The 22,532-nt window shown below is 35.3% G+C and overlaps 1 protein-coding gene across 1 annotated transcript in view; it reads left to right on the top strand.

Annotated features, from left to right (window-relative positions):
- Positions 1 to 22,532, top strand: part of AGMO (alkylglycerol monooxygenase) — a 91,514-nt gene that overhangs the window by 51,405 nt on the left and 17,577 nt on the right. The window contains exons 7-13 of the mRNA XM_053467269.1: positions 2,127 to 2,193; positions 3,822 to 3,887; positions 4,708 to 4,787; positions 5,896 to 6,030; positions 6,676 to 6,792; positions 7,378 to 7,460; positions 7,827 to 7,932. Coding sequence (XP_053323244.1) covers positions 2,127 to 2,193; positions 3,822 to 3,887; positions 4,708 to 4,787; positions 5,896 to 6,030; positions 6,676 to 6,792; positions 7,378 to 7,460; positions 7,827 to 7,932 — 654 coding nt within the window. The remainder of the gene's footprint in view (positions 1 to 2,126; positions 2,194 to 3,821; positions 3,888 to 4,707; positions 4,788 to 5,895; positions 6,031 to 6,675; positions 6,793 to 7,377; positions 7,461 to 7,826; positions 7,933 to 22,532) is intronic.

The following is a 22,532-nucleotide window of genomic DNA, read 5'->3' as shown; positions in this document are numbered from 1 at the left end:
TTTACTTATCAATTTTGACTATGTTTTAATAATCCTATTTTTATTTTTAAATTGTAATATAAGATCTGGTCAGCAAATATATAGAGTTTATAGGGAATACATTTTCTAAAATAACAAAATATTACATTTTCATGCACAATAAGATCCATCAATAGAGCAAAGCAGACACTAATTTGATGGAAATAGATTTTAATGGTTCCATAAAAAAAAGACCAATTTGATATTAAATCTAAAATTGCTGGAATCAATTATAATTATAATAATTATAATAATTATTATATAAGAACATGAAAAATTCCACTCAATGTCCTGTTGTCCAGAGTGAGTGTAATTCCCCTTCTCTCCCTAACCCATATCAATCATCATATCCTCTTCATCTATACTTTTTGTATTCAGCTCCGTGCTTCCTATATTACCTTGTGTTATTTCTTCCAGTCTTTCCCCTCACTCTCTCATTGAAGTGCCTCAGAAACCTATAACTACCCCTTCATACATGTAACCCATTTTTGGACTAACCTGGATCCAGGATTAGCCTCCAGCTTGGTTACCTCCATATTAGTGATAGCAGGTAGTCCCGAGCCTCTGCAAACTGTTGAGAGATTGAGGATCTGATGATGCAATGCCTCCACTTAGTTGGGATATCAGAAGCATTACTTGTTAAGAAAATAACTTTAGAAAAAAAAACCCAAGGCAGACACATTAGGAATTTTTCACAAGAGGAATGGCATCCACTAGATATTTTGTAGCAGAGGATACTATATGTGATATTATAACATCAGTAACTATAAACAATGTAAGAACACAGCTATTAACCTGTAAGATTGTATATAAAATGCAATAGCATAATTTAGACAACAATACCCCCTCCCCAAAAGTGTTCAATTTGCAGTAACTCAGCCCCAGATTCCCCAGGGAAATGGTGGTGCACTTAGGTAGGGCCCTTGGTATAACAGGTTAGGATGACACAAAAACCTTATGGCACCGACTGGTAACAACTCACACGTCCCAGGGTCTACTCCAATGGCGGCCATCTTGTGCTGGTACTTTTACCATGACACTGGATTGAACTCCCACAGCTCCTTTTAGTTTGTGCTTTACTGAACTTAGCTTAGTTTGCCCCATTGTGCTCCTCTAGTCTTTGGGGCACAGATATACAGTAAGACGTAAGAATGGCTTAGATACCCAGGGTATCTGTGCAGATCATCACTCTTGGCTCTTCTTCAGGCTCTCAGTCTCTAAGATGGATACCTTGACCCTCACTTTTTTTTCAAAAATCCCCACTGATTGGCTTACACAGATGTTCATAACACTGGCTGATGGAGGGCAGTCAGTCAGCTATATCTAGGACTCTGTGGTCCATAGGAGTTCTAGTGCCACGGTTACATACATATGGGATCATATTCCAGAATTCTGCATGATGAGGCCTATTAGTGAATACAGAGAGGTGTATTCTCTCGATACTTATTCATGTCATGCAGCTGATCAGAGTCCAATAGGCTTAACTGGGATACTTGGTAGAGCTCACACACCTGTTCACACTCATCACACATATTGCACATTATAAAACTGTAATGAAATTCATATATTATGTTCTAGATTATGTTGTCTTTAATGTTCCAATTTCAAGTAAAAGGTTGTTTTCTTGGAAGTACTTAAAGCTTACACTATGTGTCAAATATCTGTATCTGGGGAATATTTTCATTAATGTGCTAGCTAATGGTAAAATGTCATACCAGTACTTCTACGGATGAGTTGACAAAATGTAATAATTGAACCTACTGAAATGCCTTCAGAACATTTGCTTTCATTTCAATCCCCTATTTGTGCCCATATGACAGTATGTCTGTAGTTTTACTCTTTACGGAGACATGTAACTGCAATGGACGTTATACGGTGTCATTGCATCCTGTTCTATTACTGATTTATAATTAGATGATTACTGCGGCTAACATTCACCCATGTCGCTTATGGAACAATATCCAAAGTCCTAAAAATATTGTTGTTGTTTTAATTTTTATATGAAATCTGAATGGTACACTCAGATTACATGTGCTGAACCTCTGTTGTAACAAATATTTTGCAGCAAGTATTCACAATGCAATTATTCACTTTAATATTTCTCCTAGTTAATAAACAGTCTGGGACCACTGGAATTCATTCTCAATACTCCAAGTCATCACAGGGTCCATCATGGTAAGAAGTGTATTTTTTTCTAAACACGTTTCCCTCTCCTCAAGGTTTGTAGGCATTTAAATATAAGTGAAGAGTGGGGACATTACTCATATATGATATATATATATATGAATCCTGGCCAATATCTTGCCTCTAGAAAGAAAAATGAGGATACATTTGTTTGTAGGATAGTTGGATTAGAAAAATAGCAGCTCTAAAAATACCGTATATTCCGGCGTATAAGACGACTTTTTAACCCCAAAAAATCTTCTTAAAAGTGGGGGGGTTGTCTTATACGCCGGGTACTTACCAAGCCGGAGGTTCCCACGAAGCCACCAATCTCTCTAATCACTACGCGCCGGCTATTGATGCCGAGCGCAGGGATGCCGTCAATTGCCGGCGCGTAGTGATGAGGGAGCAGGGAAGCGCGAGGTCTGGCACTTCAGACCTCGGCTTCCCTGCTCTCTAATCACTAGGCGCCGGCTATTGATGCCGAGCGCAGGGATGATGTCATGTCCCGGCGCTCGGCATCAATAGCCGGCGCCTAGTGATTAGAGAGAAGGGAAGCCGAGGTCTGAAGTGCCAGACCTCGCTCCCACAACTGGATGGAAGAAAGAAGACAGAAGATATATATATATATATATATACACACACACACACACACTGCTGTGTATATATATATATATATATATATATATATATATATACACACGTGTGTGTGTGTGTATATATATATATATATATATATATATATATATATATATACATACATATACATATACATGTGTGTGTAAAGGCAGGGGTGTGTGGTGAGGGCAGTGTATAAATGTGCATGTATGGACAGGCATATGTGCAGATATATATATAGATATATATATTATATATGTGTTTGTGTGTGTGTGTGTGTAAGGGCAGTGCATGTATGTATATGTCAGCAAATCAACCAGCAAATCACCGGTAAGGTACATCGCTTGCCGTGATTGGCTGGTTGTACGCTGGGTAGAGGGGTAGTCTTATACGGCGAGTATAGTCCAAACTCTATATTTGGACTGTAAAAGTTGGGGGTCGTCTTATACGCCCAGTCGTCTTATACGCCGGAATATACGGTATGTAAAATTTAGAAAAAATGAGGAAGTAAAATGAATATGCATCAGGTACAAATATATTCCAACCATTGTCATATTATTAGATTAATGACCCCATGCATCGGTATCACTCATGGTACCACACAACTGTAGATCAACATAGAAGTAAAAGAAAGTAAATAAACAGAATAAAATCTAGTTTGCCATGAAGAATACTATAGGTGAGCAAGATATCAGATTAATTCTTACTATTAGCGATTACATAGATTATGAGCATTTATAGACAACAAAAGCCTTTATGATGGAACCTACCATGTGCTGCCATGGACACTTTGCCTGCCCTTGATGATGGTGAGTGATTGGGGCTTATTTTTAGCTCTGCTCTCTCTCTCATACTAATCTTTTTTGCACTCTCAACTATGCGTAATGTATATGACAGTAAGGGTAATCAGTATGCCTACAGCCTTAAAAAAAATATATGTTTAAAATATTTTATAGTAATATATGTACTAAATGTAAAGTGGATGATAATCTTCTCTATATCTTCTATAAACACTGTTACAGGCAGAAATCCATATTGCATTGATTCAAATTATGGGGGAACTCTTATAATTTGGGACAGGATGTTTGGTAAGTGAATATAAATATAATGTCTGCTGGATATATTTAATCTTTTCCAAATAGTTGTTTAATTATTGCAATGTAATAAATTCATTTAACAAAACAATTGTTAAATATAATTTATACACTTTCAGGAGGATATTATGAAATGTATGCAAGGTAGCATCAGATGCATAATTGCTATATGGCAAAAAAAAAACGAAACCAAAAAATGAGTTATTGAAAGAAAAATAAATTGGGGGGCTTTTAGGCGAGGAATTGTATTCATCCATAAAAAATGTTTCTGTAAAATCCTGCAGTGATTGCATTTTTATAGGTTAGGTATTCTGTTATTCTTTAATCCTCTATAAATAGGTGTGTAGGACAAACTACATATAATTTGAAAGAACATTGCATTGCATGATTAAGCGTGATCTGATTCCAATTTAAAGTAAGACTTCTATGTAATTATATGATTATTCACATACAAACTCATCAATATGCAGGCTACAAACACCAAGCATTAGTAAAGCACTGGGATTATGATTCTTGGCAAATACCCCTTCTAGAGCTGAGGAATTTACTTCTGGCTCCTGACTGACTGAGCTGCAATCAACAAGTTGAAATTATATATACAAGTGATAGATTACTATTCTATAAATATATTTTAAAGCAACTAATTATATGCATTTGTTTACTTAACAACACCAATACAGATCATGCTTAAATCAAGTGATTTGGATCACAGAGGCAGATAAATTGCTTCAAGAGGGAAATTAATGACCCAATTAGTTAACTACTATCAGTGTAAATTATGTTTGTGTTCGTGATTTATGTTTCTTTTTTTAAGGAACATTTGTGCCAGAAAAAGAAAAGGTTGTGTATGGTTTAACACATCCAATAAACACATTTGAACCATTTAAAGTCCAGGTAAACAAATTAATGTATTCACTTATAAATGACTACATTCAAAATGTTCTAAATTATTATTTTTTTAAGATATCACTCATTTTTATTCGAACAAGTACCTTTTATGCATTTGCATCTATATCTTGAACTTGATTTTTTTATTGATATTTTTCAACCCTATTTGACTAAAATAAGATATATTATTATTACCTCGGGTTGCACTCCTGTGTCAAGATGCTTAAAACCCATGACTTAGCAAAGCCAAACAGCCATTGATTTACAGACTTTGTTCCGCCACCTCACAAACAATAGCATGAAGATGGAGAGGCCAGCCTTCCAAACTAATAGAGGTGAAATATAAGGTACATCTTCATGATGGAAGAAAATGCAGCAAAGCTCCAGTCAAAATGAATACATTTCAGGACATTTGGTCCCCCTGGACTGCTAGATTCTCACCCTCCACAACTGCCAACAGGGTCAATACTAAGAGTCCTCCCCTCATCTTTCTCTCCCTTCCCCTCTTTTGCCATTTTTTTCTCTACTTCATAGCCATTATTCTCGGTATGATGGCTTATTCAGCCCAGTTTTATCAAGTCAAGAAAGCAAGACAGGATTAACATTTTTAGTTTTACGATCTTTCATTTTGGTAACAACAGCATCTATAATCATGTTTTCTTTCCATCAGTAAAACGAATAAATTAATTTAACCAAAAGATATATTACAACACTAATACAACCACTTGTTCATTTGCGCAACGTTTATGAGATATCACTCTTTTCTACATTAAATGTATATAAGAAAGACCTGATAAATGTTCTGATTTATCATGGAGCATTTACCCTACATGTTGTTTTTGTAGACATGGCCTATATGTTCCGTTCTAAAACTGAGTTCTTCAAATGTTTCTTGATAATCTTCTAATATATTTTATCATTAAAAACACAAATGCAGGAAACAATACATGTTGTAGTTGGGTATTGGAAGAGATAAACAAATAATTCAGCCTCCTCTATTTAACTTCCTTTGCTAACAGATGAGGCTGACAGGAGAATCCTATCTAGTCAGCTCCTGGTCGTCAGTACAACATGTTGAATTTACTTAGTGATATGTGTGAATTACTTTCCCCAGCTTCAACATTGTATCTACATTTGGAATACATTTTGGGATACCCCAGGATTCTACAACAAACTCTCTGTAATATTTAAAGGACCAGGATGGGGTCCAGGGAAGCCTCGACTTGGACTTGCTGAAGAACTTCCAAAGGTAACTTGCTGGTCGAACAGTGGTCTGACTCACATTGTAAACTCAAATGCAACTCGACAACGGGGTTAATGAAACTCTGACAAAAATCTCACATGTTACAGGTTCAGTAAAGTGTAATTTTTCAACTACTCGTATTAAAAAATGTGTTACAACACTGCAAATAAATAGATCAAGAGGAAAAAGTATCTAATATATCCATTGTTATCTCATATATGGATCCATTGCTCATATGTGATATGCCATGACACTAAATGGAAGTCGATTATTCGCCAAGGTGTATTTTTATATGATACCATGCTATGATGTCATAACATCATAAGACAAATGCAAACAAATGTACACTATTTAATAATTACTCTCTTGATCTGAACATCTGCGTGCAATAATCTGAAAACATTATATTAATATTTGATGTTCTACTGTATATTTTAACTTTAAATTCTCTTGAATTTGTTCAATAAAATGTTTCTTGGTAAATCAAGAAATTATCAAATTATATGAAGCAATCTTTGTGGAAGGATAACATAAAAATGTTTTTGTCTGTATTTTTCACAGCATTAAATATGAGTATTATATATAATGTATTCCCAAATGTCTTTTTGATGTCAGGATTGCCTAATGTCTACTGCTTTTCATTAATTACAGGTCACTGGAGATGAAAAGCCTTATAATCCAGGACTGCCAAGATATATACAGTTTTATGCATGTATACATTTTATCCTAATGCTTGGAATTTATAATCACATGTTCCAAGCCAAATTGGTAAGTACATACAGCCTGCTATATTTCATTCAACAGAATCATTTGCTTATCACAGTATGTAATCAGGGGAGGGCTGGCATCTTCTGGCATAGGGGGGTGGGTAAAGCCCAGTGGCACCCCCCCCCCGTATCCAATATAAGCATTAGCACACATACACTTACACACTTATTCTCACACAAACACAAACTCAAACATCCTCACTTGCTCTGACACATACTCACTATCATAACTATCATAAACACTATCATCACACCCATACTCTACTTGGAGCATTTTGCCCTGCAAATAATAATAATAATGGATGGATTTTTTCTGACACCTTATTGCATTACCTGCCATAATACAACAGTCCTGTCCTATTTATCCTGTATCTAGCATTTGGGTTGCACGTCTTATTTTTATATTATTTTTATATATTTTTTTACAAATTAAAAATTTAATATAATTCATATCTGTAGTATATGTAGATATCGCTATACTGTATAGTCATTCTATAGCTCTTAGATAGATTGTAAAACTTGGTAATACTACAGAAACATTACTTAGTATTATTCTTATTAGTAGTATAATTTTTTTTTCCAACAGACCTTATCACAGACAACACTCCTCCTGAGGATTGAGTCTATACTCCTAACATTAACTTCTCTTGGGTTTCTTCTTGAACAAAGGCAAGTGCCATGGGTTAAACAATTTATAGTATGCAATCAATTTAAGTAAGTTGAAAAGTCTTCCGTCTGCCCATAACCTATAACTGTTCTTTTGTTAGTTTAATATAGTTTACACTATAAGGATTCCTATGTGGGCATTTCAGTTCTAGGCTCAGAAAGGAGATATGTCATTATGCATCCTTGTGCATGTAATAAATTGAAGGCCTTACCACTGGAGTGCAAAATGGCATTATTATACTATATATTTTGCAGTTTTTTCCCTATTTTAACAACCCAAACATGTACACAGATAATTGCATTGTATGTAGACAACTTAAGATGCGAAGTGGCAAAAATTTTACTTTTCATTCAATTTCGTGCTTTCAGACCCATGGCAGCCATTTTGGAAACACTTCGATGTACTGCTTTCATACTGCTTCAACAATATGGCTATTTAACAACAGACATTCCCTCTTTGTCAGTTGTCTATCAGGTAAGAAATATTGTAAAAACCCATGTCTGTGTTTTCCTTTTTCTGAATAATGCAGAATAAAAGTGAGATTTTCAGATTTTAATAGTTGAATGAGCACTGGAATTCAAAAGAAAAAAAAAATACTTTTTGACACATTTCATGGTCATGTTTTCTTAGCTTATTCACAATGCCTGCTTTGTTCTAATTCTGCCCGTTATTCAAAGACATATTTTGGTTTGGTGCAGTGTCTGTGATTTCTTCATTGTTCTTTCTTTTTGTTGAGACAAAATGTTGAAATATTCCCTTAACAACATACATTAGTTGTGTGTTATTACTGCAGTGTTTGGCTAGCTTTGACCCATTTTTATCCCAGTATTTATGGCATGTTTATGTTCACTGAGCCTTTTCTTCAGTCTGCTCTTGGTTTCCACTACACAGATCCGCTCCAGATCCTTATGGCACTTCATAAACTAGTCTAAACTCCATCATAGCTTTCTTAGGTGTTCTCCTAGTGTTTACCAGGTATAAGGATAGTGGTTTTCAAGATGGAGTTTGGAGAAGTTTATGAAGTGTCATATGAATGCAGAGCAAGCTATAAAGTGGAAACCAATTGTTTTGAGCCGTATGTGGAATAAATTCTGAATTGTATAGGATATGTGTGCCTGTTTCAAAGAATTCTTTCCAACAATTTTCCCCCAAACCACAGGATGCTTCCATAAATTGTGGGGCGTAAAATGAAATCAATATTGTGATGCAAACATATAAACAGATTAGTGCCAACTTCACACAAGAGAACATTGCTTCTCAAGACTTTGGGTTGCTGACACAGAAATTAAAAAAAGGGTTTCATTCATGAACCATTTCTTGAAATTTTAAAATTATTCAGAAGGGAGCCATTTAGATGTTACTAGTATTCTATGTATATTTATTCATAATTACTTGCACAAAGTTTAATATTTGTATTTTAAGTTTCAATAGTTCTGTGCTGATGGATGCTAAACTTGTAGCCAATGCATAAATATATTCCCTTTTTTGTTTTGATAAAAACAACATTTAGATCACAAACAGTGAAGTGGTTGCAGATTTATGAAATAGTAACATGATTGTCTTCAAGTATGATGGCTTACACCTTGCTACATTTTCTAATCAGTTTAAATTTACCTCTATGCGAGTATAAAGACATATCGTGCGGATGCCGGTATCCAGCCGCACTAACGTTATCGGGTGGTTGCTGGTCTTAAAGTGTCTGGGCTGCCTTGTCATGACCAGTCTGGCCCTGCCCGGCTGACCCATGTGTGCCAGAGTATGACAGGAGGCAATGGGAACCGTAGGAAAACAGGTGAAACTGAAGAGAATAAATTCCACCTCTCCCTTGCCTCAAGCTGTTTTTTACTTGGGCATTCCCTATCTGGATTGTTGGTAACTAGTGTTTCCTGTGCCAGGGTGTGCATCTGTCTCACAGGTACTAAGGAGACTGTCTGCTTTGTGGGATGCCCCTTGTGTGTGGTGAGATGCATGTGAGTGAGATCAGTAAACTTAGTAATAACACTCTTAATACATTCTTGAGTTGGTTTTGTCATGGATGATAATGTATATCCTGGGTATTCCACACAGTAAACAGAAATGCTATTGCTATATAGACACAACTTAATATATTGTGTTCAAATACTTATGCATTCAGATTCTATGAATTTTAGTTTTAATGATTTCGCAAATCTTGTTAATTTGTACCAATGTCTTAAAACGAGGAGGGATCCTAATAAAACAACAAAAATGAAGTAGGAAGCTTAGAATTTTTCTCACTCACACACTCTCTGTCACCCCTGTGATGCAGTCTCAATGTCTCCCTACCTTCTTCTTCTTTTTCTCCGCTTCTTCTTCGTGTGCTCTGCTTCTTCATGGAAGTGCTCCAGGAGCCAGAATAATACAGGCTGAGCCACAGACAAGGAGAGGTGCATTAATGATTCTCCATGGATCCGTCTGCATTATTCTGGCCTCCAGGTAAACTTCCAGTCAAGGGAGGGGGTTTTCCCCATAATGCGAGCTGAGGCTTTGCCCTGATGTGACTGAGAGTATGACAGAGCACGTCAAAAAGTGAGTGAGGGTAAGTGATAACAAATTTTGTTTCCAAATTTAAAAAAGGCCTCTGAATTTCGTCCAAACTAAAAAAACAGCAGGAAAGTGTCAAAACTAATGGGCCAAAAACTAAACAAAACCTTTGTCCAAGTAATTTTTGGTCCATTTGCACAACTCTAATATGTGCATTGATGTATTGAATGTATTTCTATATAATCAGCATTTAGTGGAAGTAGGATATAGACTCTTCTTAGAAGGTGAGTTTATATTATGTTATCACTAGTATTGTACCTGCAATTCCATAAGATGTATGTATGGGACATAACATCAGAGGTTTGCCCTAAATTAGAATTAAAGATGGCCCAGGATCTATCATCAAAAGTGCCACCATATGTCATTTACACATGAAAACCCTTAACTGCACACATTGATCAGGTCACAAACCCCAAAGGCTAGCTGTGGCACCCGGAGTGCATACACAGGACTTGCCCAGCACCCAGATTACATCCATACACTTACCAGCACCCAGACTGGATGCATTGGACTTGTACTATTACCCAGATTACACACAGACACTGGATTTGCCCAGATTGCATCCATAGGACATAAACAGCAACTAGATTGCACCCAAGTGGCCTCCTCTCAAAGTCTCAGGTCTCCTCTCAGTCAGGGCTCCTCTCAGTCTGGCTCACGTACACCCTTTATTCATTCTATACTCTTTAGGCCCAAAACAGTAACAGATACTCTACCTTTACAAACAACTGCCCATAAATACACACACTTGCCGATACACACACATACATACTAGACATGTGCAAATGGGTAAAAAAACAAGTCGGACTCATTTTTCAGTTCATTTTGGCCCATTCGTTTTCAGGCAACACAATTTGTTCCCTGGCAATTCAGTTCAGCCAAAAATCCAAATGCACATGTCTGTTAATATGGAGAATTGAACTTGTAGGAAAAATGTGAAAGGTAGACAAGCAAGATAAAAGAAAAGTATGAAAGAGGGATTTTTTTACTTAAATTAAGAATTGCTTCTGTTAAAGGTTTGGACATTCAGCAGTATTGGGAATGACATTTTCTTATATGAGCTTTCATTTTTTTTAAATATATAGATATATTGATCATGTTTTGGAATTATTTACTTGTTTTGCTTCAGAATGCAATGTTTGCAATGAGAAAAAGTATACATTTTCATAGCTGTGCAATAGGTATTGCAGTATTTTGTATCGTAGTAAACATTTTCTCCATTATGTTTAGTTCATGTGAAAAGTTAGCTGTATGATAAGAGCGACCCTTCCCATATAATTGCTCCAGGGCCCAAAGCTCCTTAATCTGGCATTGCACATGTGAAAGGAAGTCTGTTTCTATTGTGTGTAGCCTAGTTATACATAAAATAAATGTACCATATACTAATAAAAGATAGGCTAATGGTCCAGGTTGTTTCACATACCTAAATTTGTTACTCAAGGCTGTAATTTTCCCTGCGTTGAATGAGTGAATGGTTGTGCAAACAAATCCATACAGCTAAATTGCCAGTAAAACTGTAATCCTTGTAGTTCACTGGGGGACATTATATATATATATATATATATATATATATATATATTATATATTCTATTATATATATAGGAAAAGCTGTATTGGTCCAGGAAGGAAAATGCAAAGTAACAAAATGTTGCAAAATCTTGTACTCTTTTTTTTCGTATGAAATACTCTTAGTCCAATAAAAAAGGTAAGATTTCTAATACTATCAATATATATATATATATATATATATATATATATATATATATATATATATGTATATATATGTATATATATCAATAGTATTAAAAATAAATTGAAAAGCACACCCTTATTTAATTTTTTTTCTAAATTTGTATTGGCTGAGCATCATATAATGTTATAATAACAATGTTAATAGATTTTTAATGCCTATTTCCAAAATAAATTTCATACAAATTGCTTAGATATGTGACTGCACAGTATTAGTGCTTGAATAACATAGTAACTATTTCCACAAATTGCGATTGTATTCTGTTGCGTTTGTAGTTTCAGAATGATTGTCACATTGCTTTAAACAGCAGGGATAATATGTGACTCATGTGTTTGGTCTGGTAACTTCATTTGGTAATTTAAATTCCTAGACATTTTATTTGAGGGGAAAAATTCGGATCAGTATTTACTCTTTCATCATCAAGGTTTTCCCTTTATACAATAAGTACATTGTACTCTGGATTGTGTTTTAAGTTAAGTAGAGATGAGTGTTATTTACCATGGAAAGTACTTGTCTTTTGGGAGCTATGAATCTTTCTGGCATAACAGAACAAAATTTCATGCTTCCATTCGTGGATGAACTACAGTGTATATCAGAATTCAGAAGTTTAGCCTCGTGCCTTTTTAAGTGTGTATAATTTATCTGCTTTCCTATTCACTTACATTTGCTTTATGTGCTATAATAATAGTTAATTTCTGTTATTTCTTTTATCTCGTCTTTCTCTTTCTTTACTGGTACTTTTTACCATTGAAATTTTACATGACAACAAAAATAAAAATGACTGCTACAGTTGCTTTTTTTGGTGGCTCCTGATGGTATATGGACAATCTTCGTAAAAAACAGACCCCCTGTAGAGACTAGATCCTATATATGTGGGGACAGAAGATGAGAAGGAAATGTATGTTTTTTTTCAGGTTTGATAACTGATATTTATCTAGATAGAGGAAGACCCCCTAGATGGGAAAAAGGGAAATGGTAGGCCTTACACGCAAAGAGATCTGTGCCAGAATAATCTCAATGGGACAGGATAAGGGAGATCTTCTTGCTGCCGCGGTTCCTCAGATGATGTCCAATCATTTGAAACACCAATAAGCCCCAGATTGGAGCCACTGAAAACTCAAAAATCTTCATGATTTTCTTCAGATATACTCATTAATAAATATTCAAAAATATGTAAAAAAAAAAAAAAACCATGCATCCAATTAAGTAGAATAGATTAGCATTACAGGAGTATGAAAAAATAATGTGAAAAGCACAATAAGAAATTACTTCACAATATCATCAAGCATATTGATTTATGAATAATTGTTAAATTGTAGATGGATTTGAAATGACATACTAACTACTGGCATTTCAGTTGTATAGGTGAATTTTACATTGTATGGTCCCGTATAAAAATGGAACTAGGTTTTGATTATCACATATGAAAAATTAGATTTTCCTCAATTCCTTACAGAGGGGTGCATTATTTCCTCAGCTTTCTTGATGATTTCACTTAAATTTACATCCGTTCACTGCCTATAGCTTTATGTGGCACAACTGAAACAACTAACGGCAGCAGGTCAATTTCCTGTTCTGAAGTTCTCTCTTCTTCTTCTTCTTACCCACCCTTTCAAACGTGAGAGCAATAAGGTAACGAGGGGGGATAATAATGCAGATTAGGCTACCTTTCCCCATGGTATTCTGGTGACATGAGTTTCTTATTCAGATATTACCTGTCTTAAACTACAATCCATATAAAATATATGTTTTTATAACGTATAGAGATGTAAGAATTCAGGAAAAGTGACAAGAAATATGATATAGTTTACTTCTGTACTGTACATTTATAACAAAAAAAAAGGAAATATAATAAACAATTAAAAGTGTTTTCTTGCAAAGTGTTTCTCATTACACATTGTTTTCTAGTTTCAAATGTAGTATATTTAATCCTGACTTGTTTATACAAGGCTGCTAACATTAATTCCATGGTATATGTTTGCATTTAAATGCCACAATGAGAATTTGGAAAGAATTAAGTCGGTTTCCAAGTTTTGTTTTTCAGGAACAGCAGAGTCATTTTTTTAACTGCTGCATATGTTAGTGAGTGAGCTGGCGTTACTCTGAGCTAGAGGCAATGATGTATGGGTCCAGATGCTTTTGCCAATTGACTGTAAAATTGCCTTGCATTTCTGGCAAGAGAGCCCACCTAAAACTTTCACAGTTTTTTGAAACCCCCTCTCCTATTGCAAGCCTGACACGCCACCTTAGGTAAATCTGCTCATTATCCTCTTCCTGCCTCCTGATCTTAACTGAAAAGAGAGTCAAAATCTCTGGAACCTATTAGACATATCATCCATTGATGTGATTTGCACGTGAATGTGGAAATGTGAGACTCGGAAAAAAGTCCGCCAGCAGCTGCAACTTCAGGTGGCAAAATTTTGCTCGGGATGAATGTGAAAAGAAATGTCATATTTGAAACAAGTCGGAGCTCTAGGAGCTTATAATAAGCCATAGGTGGGGCATACAAATATAGTTAAGGAGAAATATTTTATAAAATAATTTTACAAGAGGAAAAAAGTTTGCAAAACGATGCTCACTTTTGACAAATATGGGAAGCTAATGAGGTGACTGAAATTATTAAATTATACCATTTAATATAATAATATTACAATACAATACAATAATATATGATATTTGTATATCTGAAATCATCATTGATTTTTAGCTTTATGAACAAGAAAAATATTCATTGTTTTTTCATTAAGTAAAATATATAAGTAAAGTACTACTGTGTTATAATCTTGACGCTGCATGTGTCATTTTATGATTTATTGATACGAACAGATAGAACTGGGTATAAGACCTATCTTCAGTAAGAGAGAGAGAAACCCCAAGTAGCAAGTATGTGAATCGTAATTGTCTCTCTATTTAGCCAATTAAAAGTAGCAATACAAAGACATTTTATAGCAAATTAATTTATGTAATGATGTGGAGATGCTCCTGATTAATGACTATTATAAAAACAAATGCAAAACCATTTTTCCAGCTTCCCTGTGCCAGCTAATTTTAGGGTCTTTTACCCGGAGCATAAAACTGGGCAAAGATCTATTAAAATTGTGATGGGCAGGAGAGGCACAGAGTGACAAAAGTTAAGCCAGATCAGAGAAAACCAAACCGATCTGGAGCCAGGCTGTGCCTTGTGGAGACAGAAGCTATTTCCAAATTGGTTACTATATAAGTAGGTTATACAGAAGCACAGGGCACTCCATTTGTATACAGAAACACCCAGTTAATGACACGGGGGGCCTACTTCCACCGACTCCCTGCTCCATCACCTCTCACTCCTACTCTTCTGCCATATTTACCCAAAGGGAAAGTTCCAGGGGACCCAGGTATGGATATACAGTACTGTGCAAAAGCTTTTAGGCAGGTGTGAAAAAATGCTGTTAATTGAGTTGGGGATTTGGTCAGAATTAATGATCTCCTCAATGCTAAGAAGTACAGACAGATATTTATAAACACACAGTTTCCATTGTTCATCATATTTTACTATAAAGGGATACTATACTGTGGAACAGGCCATGCAACTGAGCACTTTTTGGAAACTGACCCAATTATGATTATATGCCCATTCAAAAACATAGCAGAAAGTGAAAGTAGATTGGTAGCCCAATAGTGACATATTCAATGCTTGAGCCTATACAAGTGGTTAGTAGAACATAAACATAGTTTATTGCGCAACCTTTATTTCTCACTAATTTGCATAGAAGAGGTGATAGAATCAAGCACATAGCTGGTACTATCTAAATAAAATACAAATTAATAAAAGGGTTGCATTTGTGCATGTGTTAACCAACTCTTAATATTGTGATTGTTCTGAGAGCGTTTTCTCATTGCAGCTTTGTTATATAAACCTGAGAGAAAATATATCGACTTTGGGTCCTTTATATTAAAATGTTCGGTGTATGTTTCGTAAACTGTGGAAAGCAAAATTAAAAGGCGTATGATGAAGCTAAATAAACGGAAAGTGTACATATAATTGTATTATCCTGAGGCTATGTGAATGACACAGTTTGTCCTACAACAGAAGTTTCTGTCTCCGTTGAAAACATGAGCTAATTGTTTAGAGGGGCCACTGAAGGCCATAGTCTTTATAAACAGAGTCTGATTTTAGTCCAAATTGTGAGTCATTTAAAACAGAAATGTTTTAAGTGTAGGTCTCCTATTGTTTTGTATTTTACTTCCCTGAGAAGCCATATGTCAAAAGTGCTGTATAATCATTTTAACATTTAAAAAACAGTCACTAACTGCTGTAGTAGAACCAAAGCTGAACTCTTTCTGAAGAGCAGTTCTGGTGCTTAAGTATTCAGGATGGTTTTATCGCTGTAGAAAATAATGAAATGCTCCGCTATGCCATTGTTATTCCCGATGACAGCCATAACAGAAAGAAACTGGGCTTTTATCATAGCTGCTGCCTCTCAGGATGGCTTTGAATGTGTAGTGCCTGGATCTGCACACCCCATGTGTAGAAGAGACATTACACTATATATTCAAAACTTCCACAGAGACACAATGTTAAGCACATAATGTCACTGTCAAGACTATAATGGATAGACCCTCAGTGACAACGAGCCTATGGGTGTCCAAGCACAAAGAACATACATTGGTCTGTTCACTAGGAAGTTGAGTTAAAGACTACCTTGACTCACTCTTGAACCCATTTGCTTGTTGGGGTGAAGGGGGTTAAAGTAGTCAAAACTCTTTGGAGCTGAACTAACCTATGGGATAGAGGAATAGTGCTTGGAAGACCTTATTATGTCAGTATTCCTTGATTAAATGAGTGCTATTGACACATATGCCACATCTTAGATAAGGGTGTACTGATAAACATGCCATTGACAACTAGCAAAGGAGAATTTTCCGCCTCATTAGATATTTTTTTTAGAATGTATTTATGAATGCACTGGAAACTGAATTGACTAAAGGTCACATTTACATTTCAGAAAGTTTCTTCTTTTTGTTTTGTTATTGTGATCATATGCCCTCTTTTCCCATTCTCCTCTTACTTGAAATTCATAACAATTCACATAAAAGCCACCCATTTCATCAATCATACATGAATCACAGAAACAGCCAAAGTCACATGAAACAATATTTAACAAATGCTCATCTGGATTTTTAATGAAAACCAATAGAATTTTTTAGAAAATGTACAAATGTATCATTCCTAGCATGCATTTTCAAAGAATTATTTTGAAGCAGTTGATTGTATATTGAATATTTATGTGTGTAAATCATTTTGGCAAATATGTGTTAATTGCGCTTGCATAATTGCTATATATAAAACCTACAACTTAATATATAAACTAAATAAGGTTTACCACTCTTAATATACACAGTGTATATACACTAGTGGTTTATTATAAAAATCCTCTTTTGAGGAAATCGGGTAAAATATTTTTCTGTTGTGATTGCAATGCTAATTACATGTTTACATGAGCACAATAACTGTTTTCAACCATGCTGTTCAACATTTGGTTCCTCATTTATTATTTATTTATCTAACCCAAGAGTAGTATAGATTAGTTTAGAATAGATCTCTTCAGAAAACATGACCTAATTCATTTGTAATGTACACAAAAATATTTCAGGCTTTTTTTTTTTAGATTAGATTTTTTCCATCTAGTGTAAAGCAATACACTAAAGAATGCACCAGCTGACACCGGAACACAACGAGGATACAAAGTCCATTAAATAAACAAATATTTATTGTAGTCCTTGCACCAAAACCTCCATATCTGCGAAAATATAAAGAAAACACATGCCATAATATACAGATTTATGACAGCATAAATAAATTTACTATAGGAAAAGCGAATTAATATAATATTCAATAGGACTTCACGTCATTTCAATTGACAAGCTTTGAGACCCATATGCTGGATGCCACACTTTCGGCACATGATTAAATAATTTACGTGTAACACAGAGAGGTATTTTATGAGAATGTATCTAATCTGGTTGAATCCTATGCTTTAGTAGGTGATAAAAGTGAATGTATCCCTCTCCAATTTGGGAGAAGTCCCTGTATTATTCAGCAACAGAGCTACATGTGATCTTATATTAGCTGCCTCATAAGCTCTTTCCATAAATTGAGTTTTTCAATCAAGAGCTTGCTTCTCAAATGTGAGTTGATCTGTGCAAAGCATAAACATTCAGTGTAACGCATAAGATCTTTTAAGAGCTACAAGACAACAATTTAAAGTGGTAATGGTATAAAGAGAAGCAGTAGTAATGATTTAGAAATCAAGTCTTCTGGGGCAGCCTTTTAAATGTGAAGTGAGAACATAAGAGAAGATGTCAGTACAGTATATTGAGACGTTTAGTATTATGTCATTATGACTCTGCAGCGCTTCATAGGGTTACCAATGAATTTAGGATGGACCAAGTTGCTGAGGTCAATTGCATAGCTGAGGTTGCAGTTTGTTTTATAGAATAAATGAATATAGGGAATGAATAAGTAGTAACCAATCTACCATTGGAGCAGCAGGTCCAGAGGGGCGGCAGTCCCGCACTACCCTGGTAGACCGCTGCTTAATGGGCTAGTTACAGAGAGGTCTCTGATCTCCCCCATTAACCCATTTACACTATGGAGGCCTATGCTGTGCTGCATTGGAGGATAGAGTGAGTGGCTGAGGACATTGCCCTGGTTCAGGCTTGGGGAAGAGCCAGATGTAAATATACCTTTGACCATATCAAGGTTCCATGATAGCTGCTAGTAAACCAGAGGGCAAACACCAGTTCACCATTTATATCTCTTGGTTTCAGTTTGGTTTTTTTCATTAGAATTTTGAATAGTGCTTTTTTAAACCTGGCAAAACTGATGTTTCTCAGTACTGAAACGGATGTTTTACATGATTCACAACTATGATTTATGACTCACTGATTCTTCAGAAAAAAAAGTCTTCCAGTAATGTGTGCCTGGGGATATGAAATGTGGTCTGATTGAGTTATTTAGGATATATTGAAGACAAGAATTCCTGTCGTCTTCTGACCTTACCAGGACTCTTTTTTGTAGGAAATTGTAACAAAATGCACTTTGGAATAATAAAGTGTTGGTTGTTTTCTTACTAAAGTTTCTCTCCTCTTAAGTCTTCTCTAAAGGTTGATCGCTTATTTTGTTTATCTTTTATAAGAAAGTGATTCTAATCATATGAGTTATTAAAAAAATATAGTTAATTGGGTTTGTTTTTTACAGCAAATGTAACCTTGTATTGCCATATATACAAATGTCTTCCAGAGTACTTACAGTTCAATTATGAACCAGTATAGGTATAAAAGTGTTAACATCTAAACCTCTTCTTGTATTTCCAATGTATTGGTGCTAATACCGTAGAGACAATAAAAAGATATTTACTATTTGACTGGCACATTGAATGGTTTTATAATAGCTGGTATATACAGCACACTTCCTTGTTATTCATATTTAGAAACTATAAAAAAGAACACACTATTGCTGCCACTCAAGGGTGTTGGTTACTTGCCAACTACAGAGTACCTGCCATCAGTACGTCCCTGATAAAGCCTACCAGGGAGAAAATGTTCTGGCCTCAGAGACAGACAATCATTTTCTCTCTGACCATTTGATGTAATGTTTTCTTTGTATAAAAATATGAAATAACCTTTAAGTTAGCAACAAAAAGTCAGTAAAACACCATTTGGTAGGTGACATTGTTTTGTTATCGTTTTTTCACCAGTAGACATCCTCCCAGTTGTTTGGATAAACTAGGCTTTGCAAACTATGGGGTTTTCTCAACCACACTCCAGTGTTAACATTGAAAAAAACAATCTACTGTTAATAAAATTGCTTACAACAGCTTTCCAACCAATAAACTCCTCAGTAGCTCACCGTAAACTATTTGTAGATAGTGGTAACCAAATTCTTGTAATTCTGTTTCTCATGGAACTCTTAACTTGCTGGTGTACTGACTACTAGGTTGTAATCCTTAAACTTAAACTTGAGAGTTCTCCACTATGCTTATAGTATTGGATATAGTGATGTAGACGAGTAGCTCAATGTTACCCCATCCTCACGGTACATTCTGTACCACACTTGTCTTAACACAATTTTTGATATAGCGCTATGTGCAAAAACATATGAAATACAAAATAATGAAATGTTAATGTTAAACAAGAATGTTTGGAAAATGAATCCTTAACAAACTGGAAAAATACTTTGCCTAGAATAGCAGAAATGCTATATGAACTAATGTTGCTTCTATGCAATCTGTTTCAAGATTATTCAGCATCGATGTCATTAGTTTGATCACCAGAATGTGGCATTTGCTTACAGTATTCTGTAAGTCTTTTAGATAATATATCTTTAATGTGGGAGATGAATGGACAATGTTAAATATGAGAAATAGCTAAATGATAGTAGAATAAAAAGAATCCTATCATTCTCAAGGCAAAATTACAAATTCTCAATGTGGAGCAGACTTGTTTCTGCTCTGATTGAATATGTGTACATCCCAGTTGGTACTTTTTTCAATGGTATGCCACAAATTAAATTCTTGCTAATTTCACATCTGTACTTCCTGATAAATAATGTTTCTTATAAGGACCATTAGCACCATGAGTCACTATAATAGACTTTTTGAGATGTGCCATTAAATGATTACTATGTATATTTATATACAGTATAAATATTTGTATTACACATAATTATTATTCTTATTACACAGTTTGTATTACACATCAATACTCAGTGCAGTGTTGCTATATAGATAATAAAATATATTATAAAGTAATTTTTTTGCAGGAGTAGTAGAACTATATTGATTTGACATTTGTTTTAATAAGGGGGAGTCTAAATGATGTTTGAGTTAACAAATGACTGAATGTACTAATTACTGTACGTATAAGAGATTCCACTAATGAAGTTTTAATGTGTACTTCTTGGAAAATAAAACCATCGTGTATTGTGCAACACTAGGGCTCTGTCGGTTGACAAAAGCAGCCCTATTCATAAAAGGGCTCCACATTTACCAAGCAGCCTACAACTATGAAAACGTGTTTATCTTAGTATAGTTATTGATGTGCTCATTTACGTTTCTTCTTCTTGTTATTCATCACGTTTATCAACATATAATATTGCATTTCCTGAAAACCAGAACCATTTATTAATCTTAAACAAGAAAAAGAAAATACATTTTGGTCTATGGAAAAAAATGAAACTCTAGCAGTCAAAAAGAGCAATCTAAATTACCACAATTTTAGTTGAAAAAAGTAACGCAGTGAATAAATAATATCCTGTGAGTTGCGTAGGGGGATCTAGGATCAGGAGTAGAAGAGATGCATAATGTAAATAGTAAGCCCACTTGGCAGTATGTGATGGCAGAGGGGCTGATTCAAGACGTGGTACCTGTAAGGTATACTCCAAAATAAATGTAAAAATCAAAGGTCATGTCATCATCAGCAGTTAAAGAATAAACAATGGGGAACAATAGATATGAATATATTATGCAAAGGAGATCCCTGCCACAAAGCGCTTACAATGTGTCTCAGTATCAAGTATTTTTGCAATGCATTTTAAGGAACATCACCTAGTATATTATTCACCAAATGCATAGGTTTGTAGGTTTTAGAAATGATTACACTATTATATTTTTAGTTTAGATACTTTCAAGTAGAGCCCTGCGCCGGACTGCTTTTTATTCCCGCTCCCGCTGATTTTTTGGCCAATCCCGCCCACCTCCTTACCTGAACTGCAGATTTCCCACGCAGTCCCGCAAGGCTGCCTTCGAGTTGCTCCCTCACAGCGTCTCTTCTCTTGTTCCACCCAGGAACACAGAAGAGTCATGGGAAGTGACGTCACATCACGTGACTCCACTGTGTTCCTGGGTGGAGCAAGAGAAGAGACGCTGTGAGGGAGCAGCGCGAAGGCAGCTTCATGGGACTGCACGGGATTACCAGGACCCGCAGGTACAGTATTTTACCACCCGCCCGCAACACCAGCAAGACCGCCCGCGCCCGCAAGTTTCTTGGTGGCTCCCGCCAATGCAGTCCTCTACTTTCAAGCATAAAGAGAATTGGTTAATTCTACATTAATTTTGACCGGAAGGGTTACAGCGTATTTAGAGGTATATTATTTTTAATTGATAAAATACATTTTTGACTTTTTTTCCAAAAAGCATTTTGTACAGTTTTGCAGTGTATAATTACTAAATATAACTGTGGGGTCTTTATTGGTCCAGTGCATTTGTATCGTAACTTGAAAAAAACTTAGATATTTATATTTTTTGTTGATAACATTTTTTATTAGCTCTTTTTTATTGTTCCATTTAAAAAAAAAAATAATAAATGTCCCCTTCACTCCCATCGTCCAACCTACTGAACATACCAATCAAAAGGTTCTGCAGCCCTGATTTTCTGATCCATGCATGTATAATGAGAAGGGATCATTTTGTCCCCATGATGACATGAAGCAAGCTCTATTATACTGTCTGTGATGCTGGCAGCTGCTGAAAAAAGGGGGCTTCATCAGACAGTCCAGTGTTCCGTACACGGGCAAGGAAACTTAGGCCAACCCAAGGGAGGACATAACAGTACGTCCTTTGTCCTGATGGGATCGTATTTAAGGAAATATTATTACAATACATTAAATTATAGGGCGACAGTAGACGGATATTACAATGGGGTGCAACGAAAATTAACAATAACATTAAAATTGACAACTTACAATTTGACAATAGTATTAAGATGTTGAAGGAGAAGAGGG

This window comes from Spea bombifrons, chromosome 5, assembly GCF_027358695.1.
Source record: "Spea bombifrons isolate aSpeBom1 chromosome 5, aSpeBom1.2.pri, whole genome shotgun sequence".
NCBI classification, from domain to species: Eukaryota; Metazoa; Chordata; class Amphibia; order Anura; family Pelobatidae; genus Spea; species Spea bombifrons.
Note: the sequence above shows the minus strand (reverse complement) of the source record. Positions and strands in the feature narration are given on the sequence as shown.